Raw genomic sequence first — 17,904 nt, forward strand, 5'->3', positions numbered from 1 at the left:
TGAACTTAAATCTCTTTGTCAAATTCTCATTACTGAATCGGACAACTTTAGTAAAAGCATTGCTAAACACATCTTGTGCCTTGTGGTGTTAAATAGAATGTTTTGTCAGCAATATAGTTTTATTTTATAGCAAATGTGGTTCGTTAATAAGGTCTATTAAGGTAGTTTGAAGTGATCACATCATCGGAGTAGAGAATCCAACATACAGTACATTTTGACACTTCATGAGGTGTCATATGACAGACAAAGTTCATTTCTGTGTCAATTCTCCACTCTGTATGTCTTTTTATTGTTTCTCTTTGTCGGCCATACAAAGGATTACAGCTGTAGGAATCCCCAAATTTATACATAGACGATAAACATCATGCTAACAAAGTATTAAATTTGTACAAAAATACTTTACAGTTCATAATACTTGTCAATTAGAAATAAAAATACAATATTTCAGGGACATAACTGTGACATTTAATCATAAATTCATCATATACTGAAAATGGACACCCACTATTTAAACTGGCAGTGCTTGACTTCACTAAATGTTTCCACAAATTAAACAAACATGAATGAGGTTTTTTTTTTACACAAAAAATGTCTGCATGACTAGAGAGTATTTGCAGTAACACAGTGGAGTGCTGTGACAAACACAGGTCAAGGCAAGCAATGCATGTTGTAATGAATGTTCACAATGTTCCAAGAGAAAACTAACTCTTGAATCAGGGCTTGAAAACTGTAATTCAACAAGTATTGATTTACCCTATGACATGTGAGAACATCTCAAAACCCAGTGCATGAGTTGTACCTGAAGGTTTATCTGAAACCAAAAAAAAGAAAAGAAACTTTTTTCATAATCAAACGTTCTCCATTAAGAAACTCCATGTGAGCGTACCCTTGATGAGGTTTCTTTGCTCAGTTCAGTAGTTGTACCAGAATGTCCCTTTTGAAAATAGTGAGACATGATCTTTGAGCACTGATAACAAGAGTGATGGCACGCAATCAAAAGCCGCAATGTTTCACACGGGTGAGTGTTTTCATTTCCATTAGCAGCTTGCCAATTATATTTTTTTTCTGTACTGACACATTTTTCTTCTTTTTCTTTTTATTCAAGCAGAGCTACCAATGTGAAGTATGTTTAGTGGTCTACCATACATAGTAGAACTGACAACTCCATTCTCTCATTATTTGACTCTTTTCTCTCTCTCTTTACAAACAGTTTGATGCCTTTGGGCTTATGCAGTCCAAAAAAACAAAAAACAAAACAAACAAGTCAGATGAGACATAAAACCATAACAGTATACAAATTACCAGAACGATTTATAACTACTTAAACAAAGGGGTGAATACTGGATTCTTATGGAGTTTTTTTAAATCTGCCATCATAGATGAGGTACAAAATGTACTACTACGGTAACCAGTTCACTCCAGTTACAGTTAATTTTGCTACAATAAAACAGTGTTAACTTGGCATAAACCATCAGTTTCCAAAAAAATGTAATTGTGAAATACTATAGAGATTTTATATTAATTTATTATGACTTTTCAATAGAGTAAAATGAAAAAGTAACTTTATTTTGCCAGAAACAATGGTTACCATGGTAATGTTTTGTAAGGGAATGCAAATGTGTTTTTGTTTAATATGAACGCATTTCAATTTCATAACACATTTCCTGTGAATTGCATTGCAATACTTTTAATAAAATAAAAAATATTTGACATTTTCTTAATTAAATTTGGTTAAAGATTACAAAATTGAATTTGATGGAATTTTGTGAAATTGAAATGCATAAATCTTAAAAATAGGCTTTAATATTTTTTTTTTTTTTGGAGTGTGAAATCTAAAACCCATTCCAACAATTCCATATTATTTTTGTTTGGTATTCTAATAATCTCATTCATCATAGATGCTAATTGAGTGTAAACTGTTCATATGCAACTTCCTACTAAGAGATTGACATTGGCATAAATGGATTAAAAAGCTGTTCTATCCTTTGGGCCAGTGATGTGTTTTCTCAATAATCTGGAGAGTTTACAAAGTACAAAGCCTTTTTTTTTTCCCCAAATGACCTTCTCTATGCCATCAATATGCTCCCATGCTCAACAGGGCCCACGGCAACCCTCATGTTCACTAACCATCACTCAAATACAAACATCCCTTACAAATCATGGTTTTCTATTCATAAAAATAGACATCTGTCAATTTTAAGATAAGGTGCCTTTGTGCCACCCTCTCATCAGCGTGACATTGGATTTCCTATTTATACGAGATATCAGGTCAGCTACAATGAAAAACAACATACCGGACAGAGAACCAAAATATGGCATGTGTGTTCTCTTTTTGTAAGTGGATGTAGCCAAGCTCTTGTATTTGGACAAAACCATTACAAAATAGTTCATATAAGGTTTCATGCATTGCGCTATAACCCACATTAAATTTTACGACTGTAAAATGTTTACCAAATTCGTTGTGCTGATTTTTTTTTTTCACAAAACAGCTGTCGTCCCCTCCTTTTGAGGGAAAAAGGGGGTACACTCTGACCTTGGCATCAGATATCAGGAGGAAATACACAGACACACACTATACACACACAAGTGTTGCAGTATCACAAAATAGAAGGGTTGACGGCTGCATTATGGATGTTGGACTTTTGACAGACTTTGTGGACTGCACTGCAGGCTTGCGATATAAAGTCTTCACACACTCGCGCACACATACAAACTCTCACAAACACTGACAACCATTGGCCAGTCCAATATCATCATTAAAAGTCTCAAAATGTTGCTTTTATGCATCTTAGTTTGTTTTTTGTATCCTTCATCAAACTATTCTTGATTATTGGCAAAAAAGTTGATGGCACTGTTTCAGTAGTCGTCATGGTTGTTTTTCCATTTTTGTTTTTTTTTTTGGTTTCTCAAGAGGTCAGTGTGGTCTTCTCCATAATTATCACCATTTTCACAGGGTAAAAACACACCCAGCACACCAGGAAAAGACCTCTTGTCACATTGGCTCATGCTCTCAGGAAAAAAGGTCTAGGTGTGTGCTATATGAGAACAAGCACCTCTCTTTTTCACCAGCAGAGTGCATTGTTCAGGGAGGAGTCACTTTAGCACCATGAGGAGCAATTGCAGGCACCATGGAGGTTCTGCTATAAAGTCTTGTTGGGGTCTGTGTCCTCCAGTCCTTCTACTGTAGAGTTGCACTTGCCCGGTTCCAGCCCTGCGGTGGGCGGATTGAGTGTGTCTCCGGGATCAGTCCAGTTCACTGACTCTTCATTGGATAATTGGTTCAGTTCTGAAGGCTGGGAGGAAACTGGGTTTCGGCTTATGACTAGATCGAGTTTGTTCCCGGATTCCGCTATTAGAGGTATCACTAAGCAACAGTCAAAGTCTCTGGTACGGACGTGGTTTATCTATAGAAACAAATAGACAAAATAATGTCATATAATGTGCACTTGCAAATAGTGTTCAAGGTGTTGTTTTTAAAGTTTACAATACTTAAAGGACTAGTTCACCAAAAAATTTAAATTCTCTCATTTACTCATCGTTAGGCCAACCCAGATATGTATGACTCTTTATTTTTCTAAACACAAACATAGATTTTTAGAAGAGTATTTCAGCTCTGTTGGTCCATTCAATGCAAGTGAATGGTGAACAGAATTTTGAAGCTAAAAAAAGCACATAAAGGCAGCACAAAAGTAATCCATTAGACCCCGGTGTTAAATCCATATCTTCAGAAGCAATATGAAAAGTGTGGGTGAGAAACGGATCAATATTTAAGTGCTTTTTAAAAATAAATGTCCACTTTCACAGCCCTCCTAAGTGCTATCTTCTCTCCTGGTTCTACTTTTGTTTTTGGCGATTCATATTCTTCGTGCATATTGCTACCTACTGGGCAGGGAGGAGAATTTATGGTAAAAAAAAGGACTTAAATACTGATCTGTTTCTCACCGACCATTATCATATCGCTTCTGAAGATATAGATTTAACCACTGGAGTCGTATGGATTACTTTTATGCTGCCTTTATATGTGTTTTGGAGCTTCAAAGTTCTGGCCACCATTCACTTGCATTGAATGGACCTACAGAGCTGAAATATTCTTCTAAAAACCTTTGTTTGTGTTCTACTGAAAGTTACACATTAATTTCGGCATAAGGATAAGTAAATTATGAAGTAATATTCATTTTTGAGCATACTATTCCTTTAAATGTTAAAGTATCAGTCATTACTTTTTCAATTCCTGCTGTTATTTTCTGTATATCGAGGCACTGCAGCGGCTCATTGTCGCTTATCGCAGCCATTCAGGAATTTGCCTATTTTTTATCTAGCATTGTGCCTACTACGGACAATCTTATCATTCTTGGTGATTTGAATATTAATGTTTGCTGCCCTTCCGAACCTTTGGTTAGGGAGTTTGTTCAAAGCAGAGTGTAAATGGAAAAAAGACAGAATGCAAGTGCCTTATGAAATCCTTAAGAATTGTCTATCTGTATACCCGCACTCTGTATTCATAATCCAAAGATGCTTAAATAAATATCTTTCTGATATAATCTCTAAAAATCCTCATAATCCAAAAACTCAGTTTAACATGATACATACAGTGCTCACCCCTGCTGCCACCTCATGTCTTGATGCTACACCTGAGACTTGTGCAGTGGTTTCAGATTTCTTTATTGGTAAGTATCACTAGTAGTCATGACCCCTCTGAACAGTCACTTGTTCTCTTTTGTTTGATCGGTTTAACCCTATATCTCTCACTGAGTTGATAGATAAAGTCCAACAGATAAAGCCTACCACCTCTTCTGTTGATGTTATTCCTGCTTGGCTCCTCAGAGAAGTGCTGTTGGCTCTACTATGTTGACTATTATGAATAACTCCTTGTATAATGGCATTGTTCTTTCCTGCTTTAAGCAAGCAGTGATCTAGACACTTTGTAAGAAGCCAAACTTGGATCTTAGCAACCTTAATAATTTCCGGACCATTTCTAAACTGCCATTTTTATCAAAATTCCTGGAGAAAATAGTTTTTTCTCAGCTCTCTTCATTCCTATCTGAAAACAACATTTTAGATAAACAGAAATCATCCAGTACTCTTAGATATATTCCTCTGATATAAACTTCTCCTGCATATGCTCACACTTGAAGTTTAAAGGGGATCGTGCCTTCTCCGTAGTCGACCCTAGACTTGGAATAATATACCTCGGGACATTAGATCTGCTCCTACACTTCACATCTTAAAATTTTAAAATGTAATTTCTATCTGAAGGTTTTTGTTAATATTTACCTATTCATATTTAAAGACTGTTCACTACAGGTTCAATACAGCTTTAGCTCTATCGACAGCATCTATTTCACACAGGCGAGTACCAAAGTTAATTATTTCTTGTCCTTCATGTTCCTGTTTGTAAAAACAAATACATTTGTTGACAGAAATCCAATTGCAATGGAAGTTATTTGGGCCAACATGGGATTCTAAGCGTTATTTCCTTTGAGAACATTTCATTTAGACATTTCAGTGCCTAGATTGTTTAAATAGTAACGTATAGCTAAAGACTTCAATTTTAATTCCTTTAATTCAATCTGACTATCAGAGTGGCTCACCTGTAGCAGTCTGTCATACGGCTTCAGGCCTCCAATTTCAGCAGGCCCTCCCGGACAGATATTGTTAACATAAACCCCTTTCTCCAGGACACCATCAGAAACACTAAATCCAAAGTCCTCAATGTCAGAGTCCTTCAAAAGACTCACCTATGAATGTAGAAGTAGTTATACACATTCAGCTAATGAACATGCTGGTTTAAATCGGCAAAAAAATATATATTAATTTCTTAATTAATAATTTTGTTTTACAGTAAAAATATCTAAACATTTTTTATTTTTTTTTTAAAAGACACCTTTACTTGGGAAGCAAAATTGTATTGAGTATATTTTATTCATCCCATTTGTAAACATTTTATTTTTACAAAAGAAGAAAATACCAGTAATAATAATAATAATAAAAACAATTAATTCAAGATACATTCTCTGAAAACAAGTGTTCTGTCATTTATCTTTATCTTATGTTTAGATATTTTTGAATGTGTAAATGTTTATATTAAATGTTTATATATAATTTTACTGGAAAACAGATTAAACAAATACTGATTAAGTTATATAAACTTGCAGTGTTTCAAGATTACATTACTAAAGACAGATCTAAGACACTAGATCAAGCATTCCCACCTTATGAAGCTCAACTGGGGTGGGCGACATAATATCCTTGAGCTCTTGCTTTACTCTCCTCATGGCGAAAGCCTTTCTGCCAACATCAGTGGGCAACGTGTTGCTGCGGTTGGCCTGTGTGTATTGCAACTTGTTGCTGCCGCGTTCCTGAAAACTGGCCTGACGGCCCAGATGGCTTCGGGTGGGCACAGGGTCATGGTGTAGACTCATAGAGCTTCCTGACATGATGGTGGCCTATACAGTGTGGCAGGAAAAAAAACATAAGAAACACATAAAAAAAAAAAAAGAAAAAGAATTTAACTATATATTTTTATTTTGTTAACTTAAATTTGGTGTGACGATTTAATTTTGTCAAGTACAAATATTCCATGTAGTATCTCAATTACTATGAGGTCATAAAAACCACATGTATCAAAAATGTCAGAAAATGCTGATTTGGAGAGTTGTTTAAGTATTGCATGTCACACTGCAGGAAACTGCAGTTACTGCTTGAAATATCATGTAAACTAAAGAAATGTACATTTTGCAAAGGGTTTTCATTATGTAAAAGAATATATACTCAACTGTGTTCAGTGTTTAACGGAACACAATATCAAGTTCTGTAAGTTACAGTGATAAGCTACGAGTTAAAGGGATAGCTCACCCAAAAAAATAAAAATTCTGCCATTATTTATTAAATAATTGGCTTTATTTTTGTGTGAACTACCTCTTTTACACTAAACAAATATTCTGAGTCTTGCACCACAGGCTGAAGCACAGAATTATAGTAGATGTGCAATTATATGCAAATATCCTGTTTAATATATAACAAGAAGCAAAATGCTGATGGACAACAATACAAAAACCCTTATTAGTAACATGCATTTTTACACACTACTAATGACAGTTTGAACCACTTCAATTTCTACTATGGTAAGCCATGGCAAAGTATATACAAACATTGTTCATGGCTAATGTGCAATTGGTTAATTATAATTTCAGAAAATATTTTAAAAAGAGACCTGATTTTGTTTTACTGCAGACAAAAATATTCCCCAAGACTGAAACAAAAAACAAAAAAAAAACCACAACAAAAAGCCTTGCAGCAGCTCTCCGATCATGCTTTGTATGAGCCCACATGCCTTTGTCCACATCTCTTCAATCTAACGCACCGTCATTTACCAGTTTGTGTGAATCTCACTCAAACTGCATGGAATGGGATTCCAGGTTAATGACAGGTGACCATACAAAGAGGAAACTTTTCATATCACCAAGCTGATGCATTTGTGTAAGCGGCTTGTTAACCATTAAATCGGTTATCAGACACATTATCATGCACCTTGACCAAAAGGACACTGCATACAATTATTTCAACATATGAAAATTGTGACTTTTGGAAAATGTTGTACTATTTATTTATTAATTTTTTGGCTTTTTTGAGTGCAATATTTTATACTACCGGCACAAACCAGAGGCAAACACTTTCATCAAATTCAATTAGAGCCATAGGGTACATTCAGTGTAAAAGCCTTTCGATGTCATTGCATTTCCACAGACTAGTAATGGTGGAAAGCGAGGAGCTTTCAAAGCGATCCTTAACATTGAGTACTAAAAGCTTGTGTGCGCCATCGGCTACATGTAGTTCGCATTTAACTCAAGGTACCTGACAAAGCAAAGACAAGAAAATCAATCAGCTTCCATGAAGTAATTCAAGGTTATTCACAATGCACGTCAAATAAAACAACGCGTAGAGTGACAGAAGACATTATTTACTGTACAAGGCTGATTAAAAAAGAAGCATTTTTTTAACAGAGGGCCCTGTCCTAATGCCAGTTTCCAAGAAATTACTCACACTGTTTTTTCCATTGTTATTATTTTGATTGTAAAACTGTTCTATCTTAATTTCTGTAGCATTTTGGCATTTAAAGAGACAGTTCAGCCCCCCCCGTTATCATCATCATGTTGTTCCAAACCTGAATGACTCTCTTTCTACTGTGGAACACAAAAGGAGATGTTGGGCAGAAGGTTTACTCTGATCTGTTCCATACAATGAAAGTGAATGGTAACAGATGCTATCTAGCTCCAAAATGGACAAAAAACACCATAGAAGTACCATCAAATATTTAGTGTGTGAGGAACAGACTGAAATTCAAGATGCTATTCATGGAAAATCTTCTTTCCACAGAAGCTCTCCATAACAACTATTCTTGAAGCACCATATTTGAATGTGAAAACACAAATGAGATTTGAGTGTGTTCTAATTCTAATTGTGTTCCACTGAACAAAGTCTAGTCATACTCATTTGGAATGACATGAGGGTAAGTAAACAGATGACAAAATGTTCATGTTTCAGTGAACTATTCCTTTAACATGTCACAATTTGGTTGTGAATGCACCCCTAGGATCTGAAGTGGATGTCATTAGTGGTTGTCTTTGAGAAACCTTCCATTACAAGCAGGCCCCCAACAAGAGACACTGAGCCCATTAGCATGAGGACAGCACATAGGTGCCAGCGCTACAAGCAAAGAGAAAGCCCAAAGAAAGGAAAGGGGTACCAAGATGGCCAGATTTCTCTTATTCAGAAGCCTGTCTGGCTTGTCCTGGAAAAAGAAGGAGCTGTTACTTGAAAACCAGGGTTGGTTCAGCATGTTATTATAAAAGGATTGGGGGTCAACAAGATTTCCAGGGAATGCTCTGCTTAAGAGAAAAACAGCTTAAACCAGTCTAAGATGGTTTGCTGGTCTTAGCTTGTTTAAGAATATCTCCCAGCTTTGCCAAGTTGGTCTTTCGCTGGTCTTCTGGTCTAGCCAAGCTGGTTTTAGCTAGGTTACAATGGCCAAGCTGGTCTTCAGATGGTCTATCTGGTCTTAAAGCCAAGCCAAGCTGGTCTTCAGATGGTCCAGCTGGTCTTACAGCCTGGCCAAGCTGGTCTTCAGCTGGTTTAGTTGGTCTCCCAGGCTGGCCAATCTGGTCTTCAGCTGGTTAAGCTGGTCTACAGCTGGTGTAGCTGGTTTTCCGATCTAGAAAAGCTGGTCTTCAGCTGGTGTAGCTGGTTTTCCAGTCTGGCCAAGTTGGTGGTAAGCAGAATTTGCTGGTCTCTTAGCCTGGCCAAGCTGGTCTTCATCTGGTGTAGCTGGTTTTCCAGTCTGGCCAAGCTGGTGTTAAGCAGGTTTAGCTGGTCTCTTAGCCTGGCCAAGCTGGTCTTCATCTGGTGTAGCTGGTTTTCCAGTCTATCAAGGCTGGTCTTCAGCTGAAGTAGCTGGTTTTCCAGTCTGGCCCAGCTGGTGTTAAGCTGGTTTAGCTGGTTTTCCAGTCTGCCAAGCAGGTTTAGTTAGTCTCAAAAACTGGCCAATGTGGTCTTCAGCTGGTTTAGCTGGTTTTCCAATCTGGCCAAGCTGAAAACCTCTCCAAAACCACGAAACAGGCCAGTCTGACCATGCTGGGAGACTATCTCAGAACAGAAAATAATCTAAGGCTGGTTTAAGATGGATTAGCTGGTCTTACAGCATGGCCAAGGTGGTCCTCAGCTGGTGTAGCTGGTTTTCCAATCAGGTCAAGCTGAAAAACTCCCCTAAAACCAGGAAACAGGCCAGTCTGACCATACTGGGAGACTATCTAAGAACAGAAAACAATCTAAGGCTGGTTTAAGGTGGTTTATCTGGTCTTACAGCATGGCCAAGCTGGTCTTCAGCTGGTGTAGCTGGTTTTCCAGTCTGGCCAAGCTGGTATTAAGCTGGTTTGATTGATCTCACAGCCTGGCTAAGCTGGTCTTCAGCTGGTATAGCTGGTCTTCGAGTATGGCCAAGCTGGTCTTATGATGGTCTACCTGGTCCACAAGCCTGGCCTAGCTGTTCTTCAAATAATTTAGCTGGTCTCCCAGCCTGGCAAAGCTGGTCATCAGCTGGTTTAGCTAGTCTTCCAATCTGGTCAAGCTGAAAAACCTCCTCTAAAACCAGGCAAAAGGCAAGTCTGACCATGCTGGGAGACTATATAAGACCAGCACACAATCTAAGGCTGGTTCAAGCTATTTTTTCAGCAGGGTAGGGAATGGACAACTATAAAAAAATAAAAATTCACAATCACCTCAAGTTCTCGCAGGATTCCAGACTGACCACACGTCTCCAGGTCTTCCAGTGCTTGGGACCAGAAGTTCTCTTCCTGGTCTGGCTCTGTTCCGTCATGTCCCACAGTGAACCTGATTAAAACACAATGTTACATTTCACCACATGGTAAATCAAAATAAGGACATCCAATGAGCAGGCAGGCAGGCAGGCAGGTGATGGGCGCAGGAGACGGCCAATGATCTGTGCAGGCTATGGTGGTAAGAAGTGGGACTCTTGGAGAGAAACACAATCAGACACACCCAGTTGGACACTGTGATGGACGCGCCATGGTGGGCGATGATGTCCTGGTGGATAGTGGGGCTTTATGAAGTGAAAGGGGCCGGACTGGTTTGGGGAAGCAGTGCAGGTAACAGGCACACAGCACTGAACCTCACCTGCTGTCTGAGATTAAACCGGTAGGCAGCGTGGACACTCTGGAATGGGAGATCAGCTTCAATCAATAATAACACTCACAAGTCAGGACATATTTAGAGAAACAAACCTTTATGACTCAATGTGTCACTTTTTGATTTTGAACAACAGAGGATGAACTCTTTGAGGGTTTTTTCCTTAAAATTACTGCAAAAAATTCTCAAATGACAAGAATATAGGTAAAGTGGGATGCTTTTTAATAATTTGCTATTGGCATAGTTATTCAAATATGATTCAATATACTATAAATGTAATCCTATACCAGTTTATGAGGACAATGACAGATGGCTAAACTTAAGTGTCCCACTTTGCCAGTTGTCCCAATTTACTTGTGTTCACCCTATGGATTATATTATAGCGGCATATTTTTCAAGGCATATCTAATACTATTAATAGCAATGTGTAGGTCAAGCTCGGAGAAGCTCCACATAATAAGTTTTTCTATTTAAGTTCAGACTGCAATATTCGGACAATATCTGGAATGATCGAATGTTTAATATCTCTTCTTTTAAGTCACAACCTTCTTGTATTTTTGGAATAGATCCAATACATACATCATTTCCACAGTGTTTTAGCCAAGTAGGACAAATTCCTGGATCAAAATGTTCTTTTCGTTGGTCCCTTAATGACATTCACAGAGTTCTAACCATCAAGCTAACCAAAATCTATGCTTTAAAGGAGTAGTTCACCCAAAATTTTTAATTCTCTCATCATTTGCTCACCCTCATGCCATCCCAGATGACTTTAAAGAAGACTTTCTTTCTTCTGCAGAACACAAATTAAGATTTTTAGAAGAATATTTCAGCTTTGTAGCTGAAATACAATGCAAGTGAATGGGTGCCACATTTTTGAGACTACAAAAAGCACATAAAGGCATCATCAAAGTAACCCATAAGACTCAAGTGTTTTAATCCATATCGTCAGAAGTGATATGATAGATGTGGGTGAGAAACAGATAGTCATTTTTTGCAAAACAATTCTTCTCCCTGCCCAGTAGGGGGCAATATGCACGAGGAATGCGAATAACCAAAAACAAAAGACGATGACAGTGAAAGTGGAGATTGACTGAGCAGAGTGGAGAATTTATAGAAAAAAGTTTATAATTATTGATCTGTTTCTCACCCACACCTATCACATCGCTTCTGAAGACATGGATTTAACCACTGGAGTCTTAAGGATGAATTTTATGCTGATTTATGTGATTTTTAGAGATTCCAAATTTTGCCACCCATTGCCACTTGCATTGTATGGCCCAAAAGAGCTGAGAAATTCTTCTAAAAATCTTCATTTGAATTCAGCAGATGAAAGAAAATCATAAACAAACAGGATGGCATAAGGGTGAGTAAATGATGAGCTAATTTTCATTTTTGGGTTGAATATCAGAGATAAATGATAAGTCAATAATAATGTTGTTCAACCCAAACCCCAAGACCTAAAATCGAATTGGTTGACAGGAATGTTGTTTCAGGACCAACAAGACGCTGACCCGGGAACACATTCAATTTGGGAAAATCACGGTCACCTGATTTCTAGATTATTTGTTTTAGTCTCATGCTTTAGGGGTATAAAACAGCATACACAGTCACCATATAAATGAAATTGTAGGGTGATCATAATGCTTGAGTCAGCTAAATACTTAAAGACCTTGTCCCTACCCAAGTCCCACTGGCTCCATTATTGCACATAGGGGCAACATTATGGCTTTGATCAACAGAACTGTGACTCTGAATTACAAATATCCAACTCTATGAGCTAACAAAGAATAAAGTGAAATTACCCCAGATACAATCAATCAAAGCTCTGCTGTACCACATATTTGAAAATACAATGTTCTAAAAACTTATTGCACAGTTCAGTTAATATTATGACTAGAGAGTCAAATTTTGGATTAAAAAAAGGCAATTATGCACAGGCGAATTTGAAGGAATATTGCTGATGGCACACTTAATGTGAATAATAAAGTCAAAAGTATGAATGCTCACTTCTTAATCTTTCCACTGATGTCCATGGCTAAGATTGTCTTTTGAATTGAACTTCAAAAGTCTCAATAAACATTTTATTAGGTGGGTTTGAGCAGCACTGTCTTCACACAATACTTTCTGTCTAGTATGAATTTTGTTTGTGAAGAAATGGTTACTGAATCTTCAGTGCTTTCACTGTTATGATCATAAAAGTGGTAATTAAAGGATAACTGGTATAATAATGTCTGCAAGGACTATAAACCTCACTTTCCAATCCTTACTGTATGCAAGTACACTGCAAAATCCTTCACATAAATTCAAGACATCACATTAACCTGTATGTCTGGCTTTCATCATATAATACATACATTTATGTTCACCCCCCTCTCAAAAAAAAAAAAAAAAAACTTTCATTATTTACTCACAATAATATGTATAGAATAGAGTACTTTTAAAGTGCCTTTATAGTATATGGTTCTCATTTGCTCTATACAAGAAAGTAAGTCAGATGGGTTTGGAACTTCAGGAACATGAGTAAATTATGACAGAATTTTAATTTTTTTGGGTGATCTATTTCTTTAATTAATAAGTGATGAAATACAGATTCATAATACAGTATTTGCTATAATGTGTATTTAAACTGTGTTTGTTATGGTGTGTTCATGTACCCGCTAGCACCAGGCCTGTCCCAGTCATCCACACCGAGTCCGAAGTCTGGCAGGATGTTGTTCCTCTGCCGGCTGCTGTTGACTGGGGAGAGGCTGCCCTGGCTGGGCTTTGTGTTCTGCCATTCATGGCTGTGGAAGCTGTAGCCTGATGCCTGGAATCCTGTGGAAGCTGAAACAAACATATGAACCAGGTCAATTATGAACGTTTTGCTGGAAACTTTTTCTGGAAATGGGTGAATAGAAAAAATGTGTCATTCATAAATAGTTCTTACTGGCCATTTAAAATAATAATAATAATAATTATTATTATTATTATATTAATATACAAATATACAGAGCATTCAGACAGTATTCAGACCCTTTTTTTTTTTTTCACATTTTGTTATGTTACAGCCTTATGCTAAAATGCTTTAAATTATTATTATTATATATATTTTTTTCAAATAAATCTACACTTTATACCCAAAAAAGAGAAAAAAATGAAATATCAATTTGACATAAGAATTCAGACCCTTTGCTATGACACTTTAGCTCAGGTGCATCCCATTTCTCTGGATCATCTTTGAGATGTTTCTACACTTTGATTGGAGATATATTTTTCCACTTGTTGTTATGTTACAGCCTTATTCTAAAATGGATTAAATTCATTATTATCCTCAAAACTCTACAAACAATACCCCATAATGACAACGTGAAAGAAATTTGTTTGAAATCTTTGCAAATGTATTAAAAATAAAAAACAAACAAACAAACAAAATAATCACAAATGTGTAAAAAGTGAAGCGCTGTGAATACTTTCCGGATGCACTGTATATATATACATATATATTAAAATAAAGTGTACATAGAAATACACAATAGGACTATATATACAGTATATATATATACAGTATATATATATATATATATATATATATATATATATATATATATATATACTCTTGTTGCTGTAATTTTTGTGAACTGGAAGGTTCTGTCACCAAGACAAATTCCTTGTATGTGTAAGCATACTTGACATTAAAGCTCATTCTGATTGTGAATTAACCTTGCATTGTAAGGAGTTCGCTTTAAACACATTAAATATCAGCACCAAATGGTTTGACCCACCTCAGTGGTCTTGACTTTCTCAACTGTATCCAACAATTAAAATCAAACAGCAATATCATAATTTTGACATAAACTGATACTCAGTTGATTGTAGTTAAAAACATGAATTATCAACACATTTTAATGACCAAAACTATATTAAGCAGTGTCACACATGTTGTGCACAACACTGTTTCAACAACTTTCTACCATTAAAAAAAATGTAACCATAATATCGCAAAAGTCAGCTCTGTAACTCGATTTGACTGTGAATCTGAATTAAAAAAAATAACAAAAAAAAAAACAGCCCAGACAATGTATTGTTCCCAAAAGACAGAGCACATTTATGCATTACACAGCTCTCTCTTACAACACTGACACAAGGGCTCCTGGTTGTTCAGGTTCCCAGGCTACAGTCATTAATCTGGCTCAAGACTGCTGCAGTTGCAGGGTGAAGACTACAGGGAAAGAGGAGAAAAGCACACTTGCTGTGTTCACACAGAAGTCTCAGGAGGGAGCTGCTGCATTCTGCTTCATATGCTTTGGTCTGATTCTCCCTCAGTGCCCACCGCCAAGCACAGCATAGCCTCAGGACTTAATGATTCCTCAGTAATTCAATACGGATTAACTGCTTGCGATTTGTTCACCCCGCAGGGCTTGAGAAAGTGGAAGAATGCTTAATAAGATTCTCTGGATGTCCACTTTTCAAGGAATGATACATACAGGTAGTTCATTTATTATATTAGACGTGTGACATAGGTCTGTTTAAAAGGAATGGTTCACCACAAACTGTGTCATCACATACTGCAGAACAAATTTATGATGAAGAGATGAATTTTAAAGAATGTCCTGGCCGCTCTTTGAAATATAATGAAAGTAAATGGGGGCTGTATGTACCCTGGGACTTATATGTACCCTTGCACTATATATATAGACAGGACTTTCAAAGTTGTCTTCACTGACGAGTCACAGTTTTGTCTCACCAGGGGTGATGGTATATATATATATATATATATATATATATATATATATATATATATATATATATATACATACACCACATGAGGGAGGATGTCTTCCCTGTAACCCACAGCATTGAAATTGCCTACAATGAAAACAAGCTCAGTCCGATGATGCTGTGGCACACCGCCCAACACCATGTTGGACCCTCCAACTCCAAAGATTGAGATTACTCCAGATTACAGGCCTCGGTGTAACGCTCATTCCTTCAACGATAAACGCGAGTCCGTCCATCACCCCTGGTGAGACAAAACTGTGACTCTTCAGTGAAGAGAACTTTGCCAGTCCTGTCTGGTCCAGTGAAGGTGGGTTTGTGCCCATAGGCATTGTTGCCGGTGATGTCTGGTAAGGACCTGCCTTACAACACACCTACAAGCCCTCAGTCCAGCCTCTCTCAGCCTATTGCGGATAGTCTGAGGACTGATGGAGGGATTGTGCATTCTTGGTGCAACTTGGGCAGTTGTTGTTGCCATCCTGTACCTGTCCCGCAGGTGTGATATTCGGATGTACTGTTCCTGTGCAGATGTTGTTACACGTTGTCTGCCACTGCGAGGATGATCAGCTGTCCTTCCTGTCTCTCTGTCGCACTGTCTTAGGGATCTCACAGTACGGATATTGCAATTTAGTGCCCTGGCCACATCTGCAGTCCTCATGCCTCCATGCAACATGCCTAAAACACGTTCACCCAGATGAGCAGGGACCCTGGCCATCTTTCTTTTGGTATTTTTTACAGTCAGTAGAAAGGTCTCTTTATTGTCCTAATTTTTTTATAACTGTGACCTTAATTGCCTACCGTCTGTAAGCTGTTAGTGTCTTAACAACCGTTCCACAGATGCATGTTCATTAATTGTTTATGGTTTATGGTTCATTGAACAAGCATGGAAAACAGTGTTTAAACCCTTTACAATAAAGATCTACAGTGTCCTGACCTGCATGCCCCATACGCAGCAAGCTGTGTGTTACTATCTTGGCCAGCATTAAGTTTTTCAGCAATTTGTGCTACAGTAGCTCTTCTGTGGGATCGGACCAGATGGGCTAGCCATCACTCCTCAATGAGCCTTGGGCACCTATAACCCTGTCGCCAGTTCACCTGTTGTCCTTCCTTGGACAACTATTGGTTATGCTTACCACAGCATACCAGGAACACCCCACAAGACCCGGCATATTGGAGATGCTCTGGCCCAATCATTTAGCCATCACAACTTGGCTCTTGTGAAAGTTGCTCAGATCCTTACGCCCATTTTTCCTGTTTCCAACCCATGATATTCAAGAACTGACTTGTAATATATCCCACCGCTTGACAGGTGTTATTGTAACAATATAATCAATGTTATTTACTTCATCTGTCAGTGGCTTTAATGTTGTGGTTGATCAGTGTGTGTATATATGTATATGTATATATATATATATATATATATATATATATATATATATATATATATATATATATATATATATATATATATATATATATATATATATATATATATATACACACATACACTGATCAACCACAACATTAAATCACTTGCCTAATATTGTGTAGGTCCCCCATGTATCACCAAAACAGCACCAACCTGCATCTCAGAATAGCAGTCTGAGATAATATTCTTATCACCACAATTGTACCGAGCGGTTATCTGAGTTACCATAGACCAGTCTGACCATTCTCTGTTGACCTCTCTCAACAACAAGGCATTTCCATCCACAGAACCGCCCCTCTAGTTTTTGGCACCATTCTGAGTAAATTCCAGAGACTGTTGTGTGTGAAAATCCCAGGAGATCAGCAGTTACAGAAATACTCAAACCAGCCCATCTGGCACTAACAGTCATCGATGCGATTATCTAATCAGCCAATCGTGTGGCAGCATGCAGTGCATAAAATCATGCAGATATGTGCCAGGAGCTTCAGTTAATGTTCACATCAACCATCAGAATGGGGAAAAAACATTTCACAGTGATTTGGACCATGGCATGATTGTTGGTGCCAGATGGGCTGGCTTGAGTATATATATATATATATATATATATATATATATATATATATATATGTTTACCAATATGTGCAGATATTACAACTTTTATCAGATCATTAAATTCAGAAAACAATGCTTTAGAATTGGTGTCATAACGTAGTTTGTCCAAAAGGGTGCGCTCCGACTCCATTGTTTACAGAGCTGACTCTGAACTGATGGTGGCTCTGCAGACAGGGCGGACTTAAGTGGTATGGAGTTAGTTTGTCAGTGCAGTCAGTAATGTAGCAGATTGAAAGGTAAGCAGAGTATCTTTTTGCAACTCAGCAGACAATGGTGCGGTGGTGGAGTGTTAATTTCACACTACGTTGTTACCTAGTTGGTGAGACGCAATGCTGGAAAGTAAATAAACAACTTAAGTCTTTTACTCTCCATGACAACGAGCTTATATAGCTGACTAGCTAACCACT

The 17,904-nt window shown here is 37.5% G+C and overlaps 1 protein-coding gene across 2 annotated transcripts in view; it reads right to left on the reverse strand.

The window, feature by feature from the left end:
- Nucleotides 1-262: 262 nt before the first annotated feature.
- Nucleotides 263-17,904, reverse strand: part of LOC127638734 (glutamate receptor-interacting protein 1-like) — a 190,597-nt gene continuing 172,955 nt past the window's right edge. The window contains exons 20-26 of one of the 2 annotated variants that reach the window (XM_052120426.1): nucleotides 13,356-13,524; nucleotides 10,690-10,728; nucleotides 10,275-10,386; nucleotides 8,747-8,791; nucleotides 6,213-6,446; nucleotides 5,592-5,738; nucleotides 263-3,404 (exon numbers count right to left, since the gene is read on the reverse strand). In XM_052120426.1, coding sequence (XP_051976386.1) covers nucleotides 3,141-3,404; nucleotides 5,592-5,738; nucleotides 6,213-6,446; nucleotides 8,747-8,791; nucleotides 10,275-10,386; nucleotides 10,690-10,728; nucleotides 13,356-13,524 — 1,010 coding nt within the window. In that variant the 3' untranslated portion in view covers nucleotides 263-3,140. The remainder of the gene's footprint in view (nucleotides 3,405-5,591; nucleotides 5,739-6,212; nucleotides 6,447-8,746; nucleotides 8,792-10,274; nucleotides 10,387-10,689; nucleotides 10,729-13,355; nucleotides 13,525-17,904) is intronic. The other variant, XM_052120428.1, reaches the window with a different exon arrangement.

This window comes from Xyrauchen texanus, chromosome 47 (assembly GCF_025860055.1).
Source record: "Xyrauchen texanus isolate HMW12.3.18 chromosome 47, RBS_HiC_50CHRs, whole genome shotgun sequence".
Lineage (NCBI taxonomy): Eukaryota > Metazoa > Chordata > Actinopteri > Cypriniformes > Catostomidae > Xyrauchen > Xyrauchen texanus.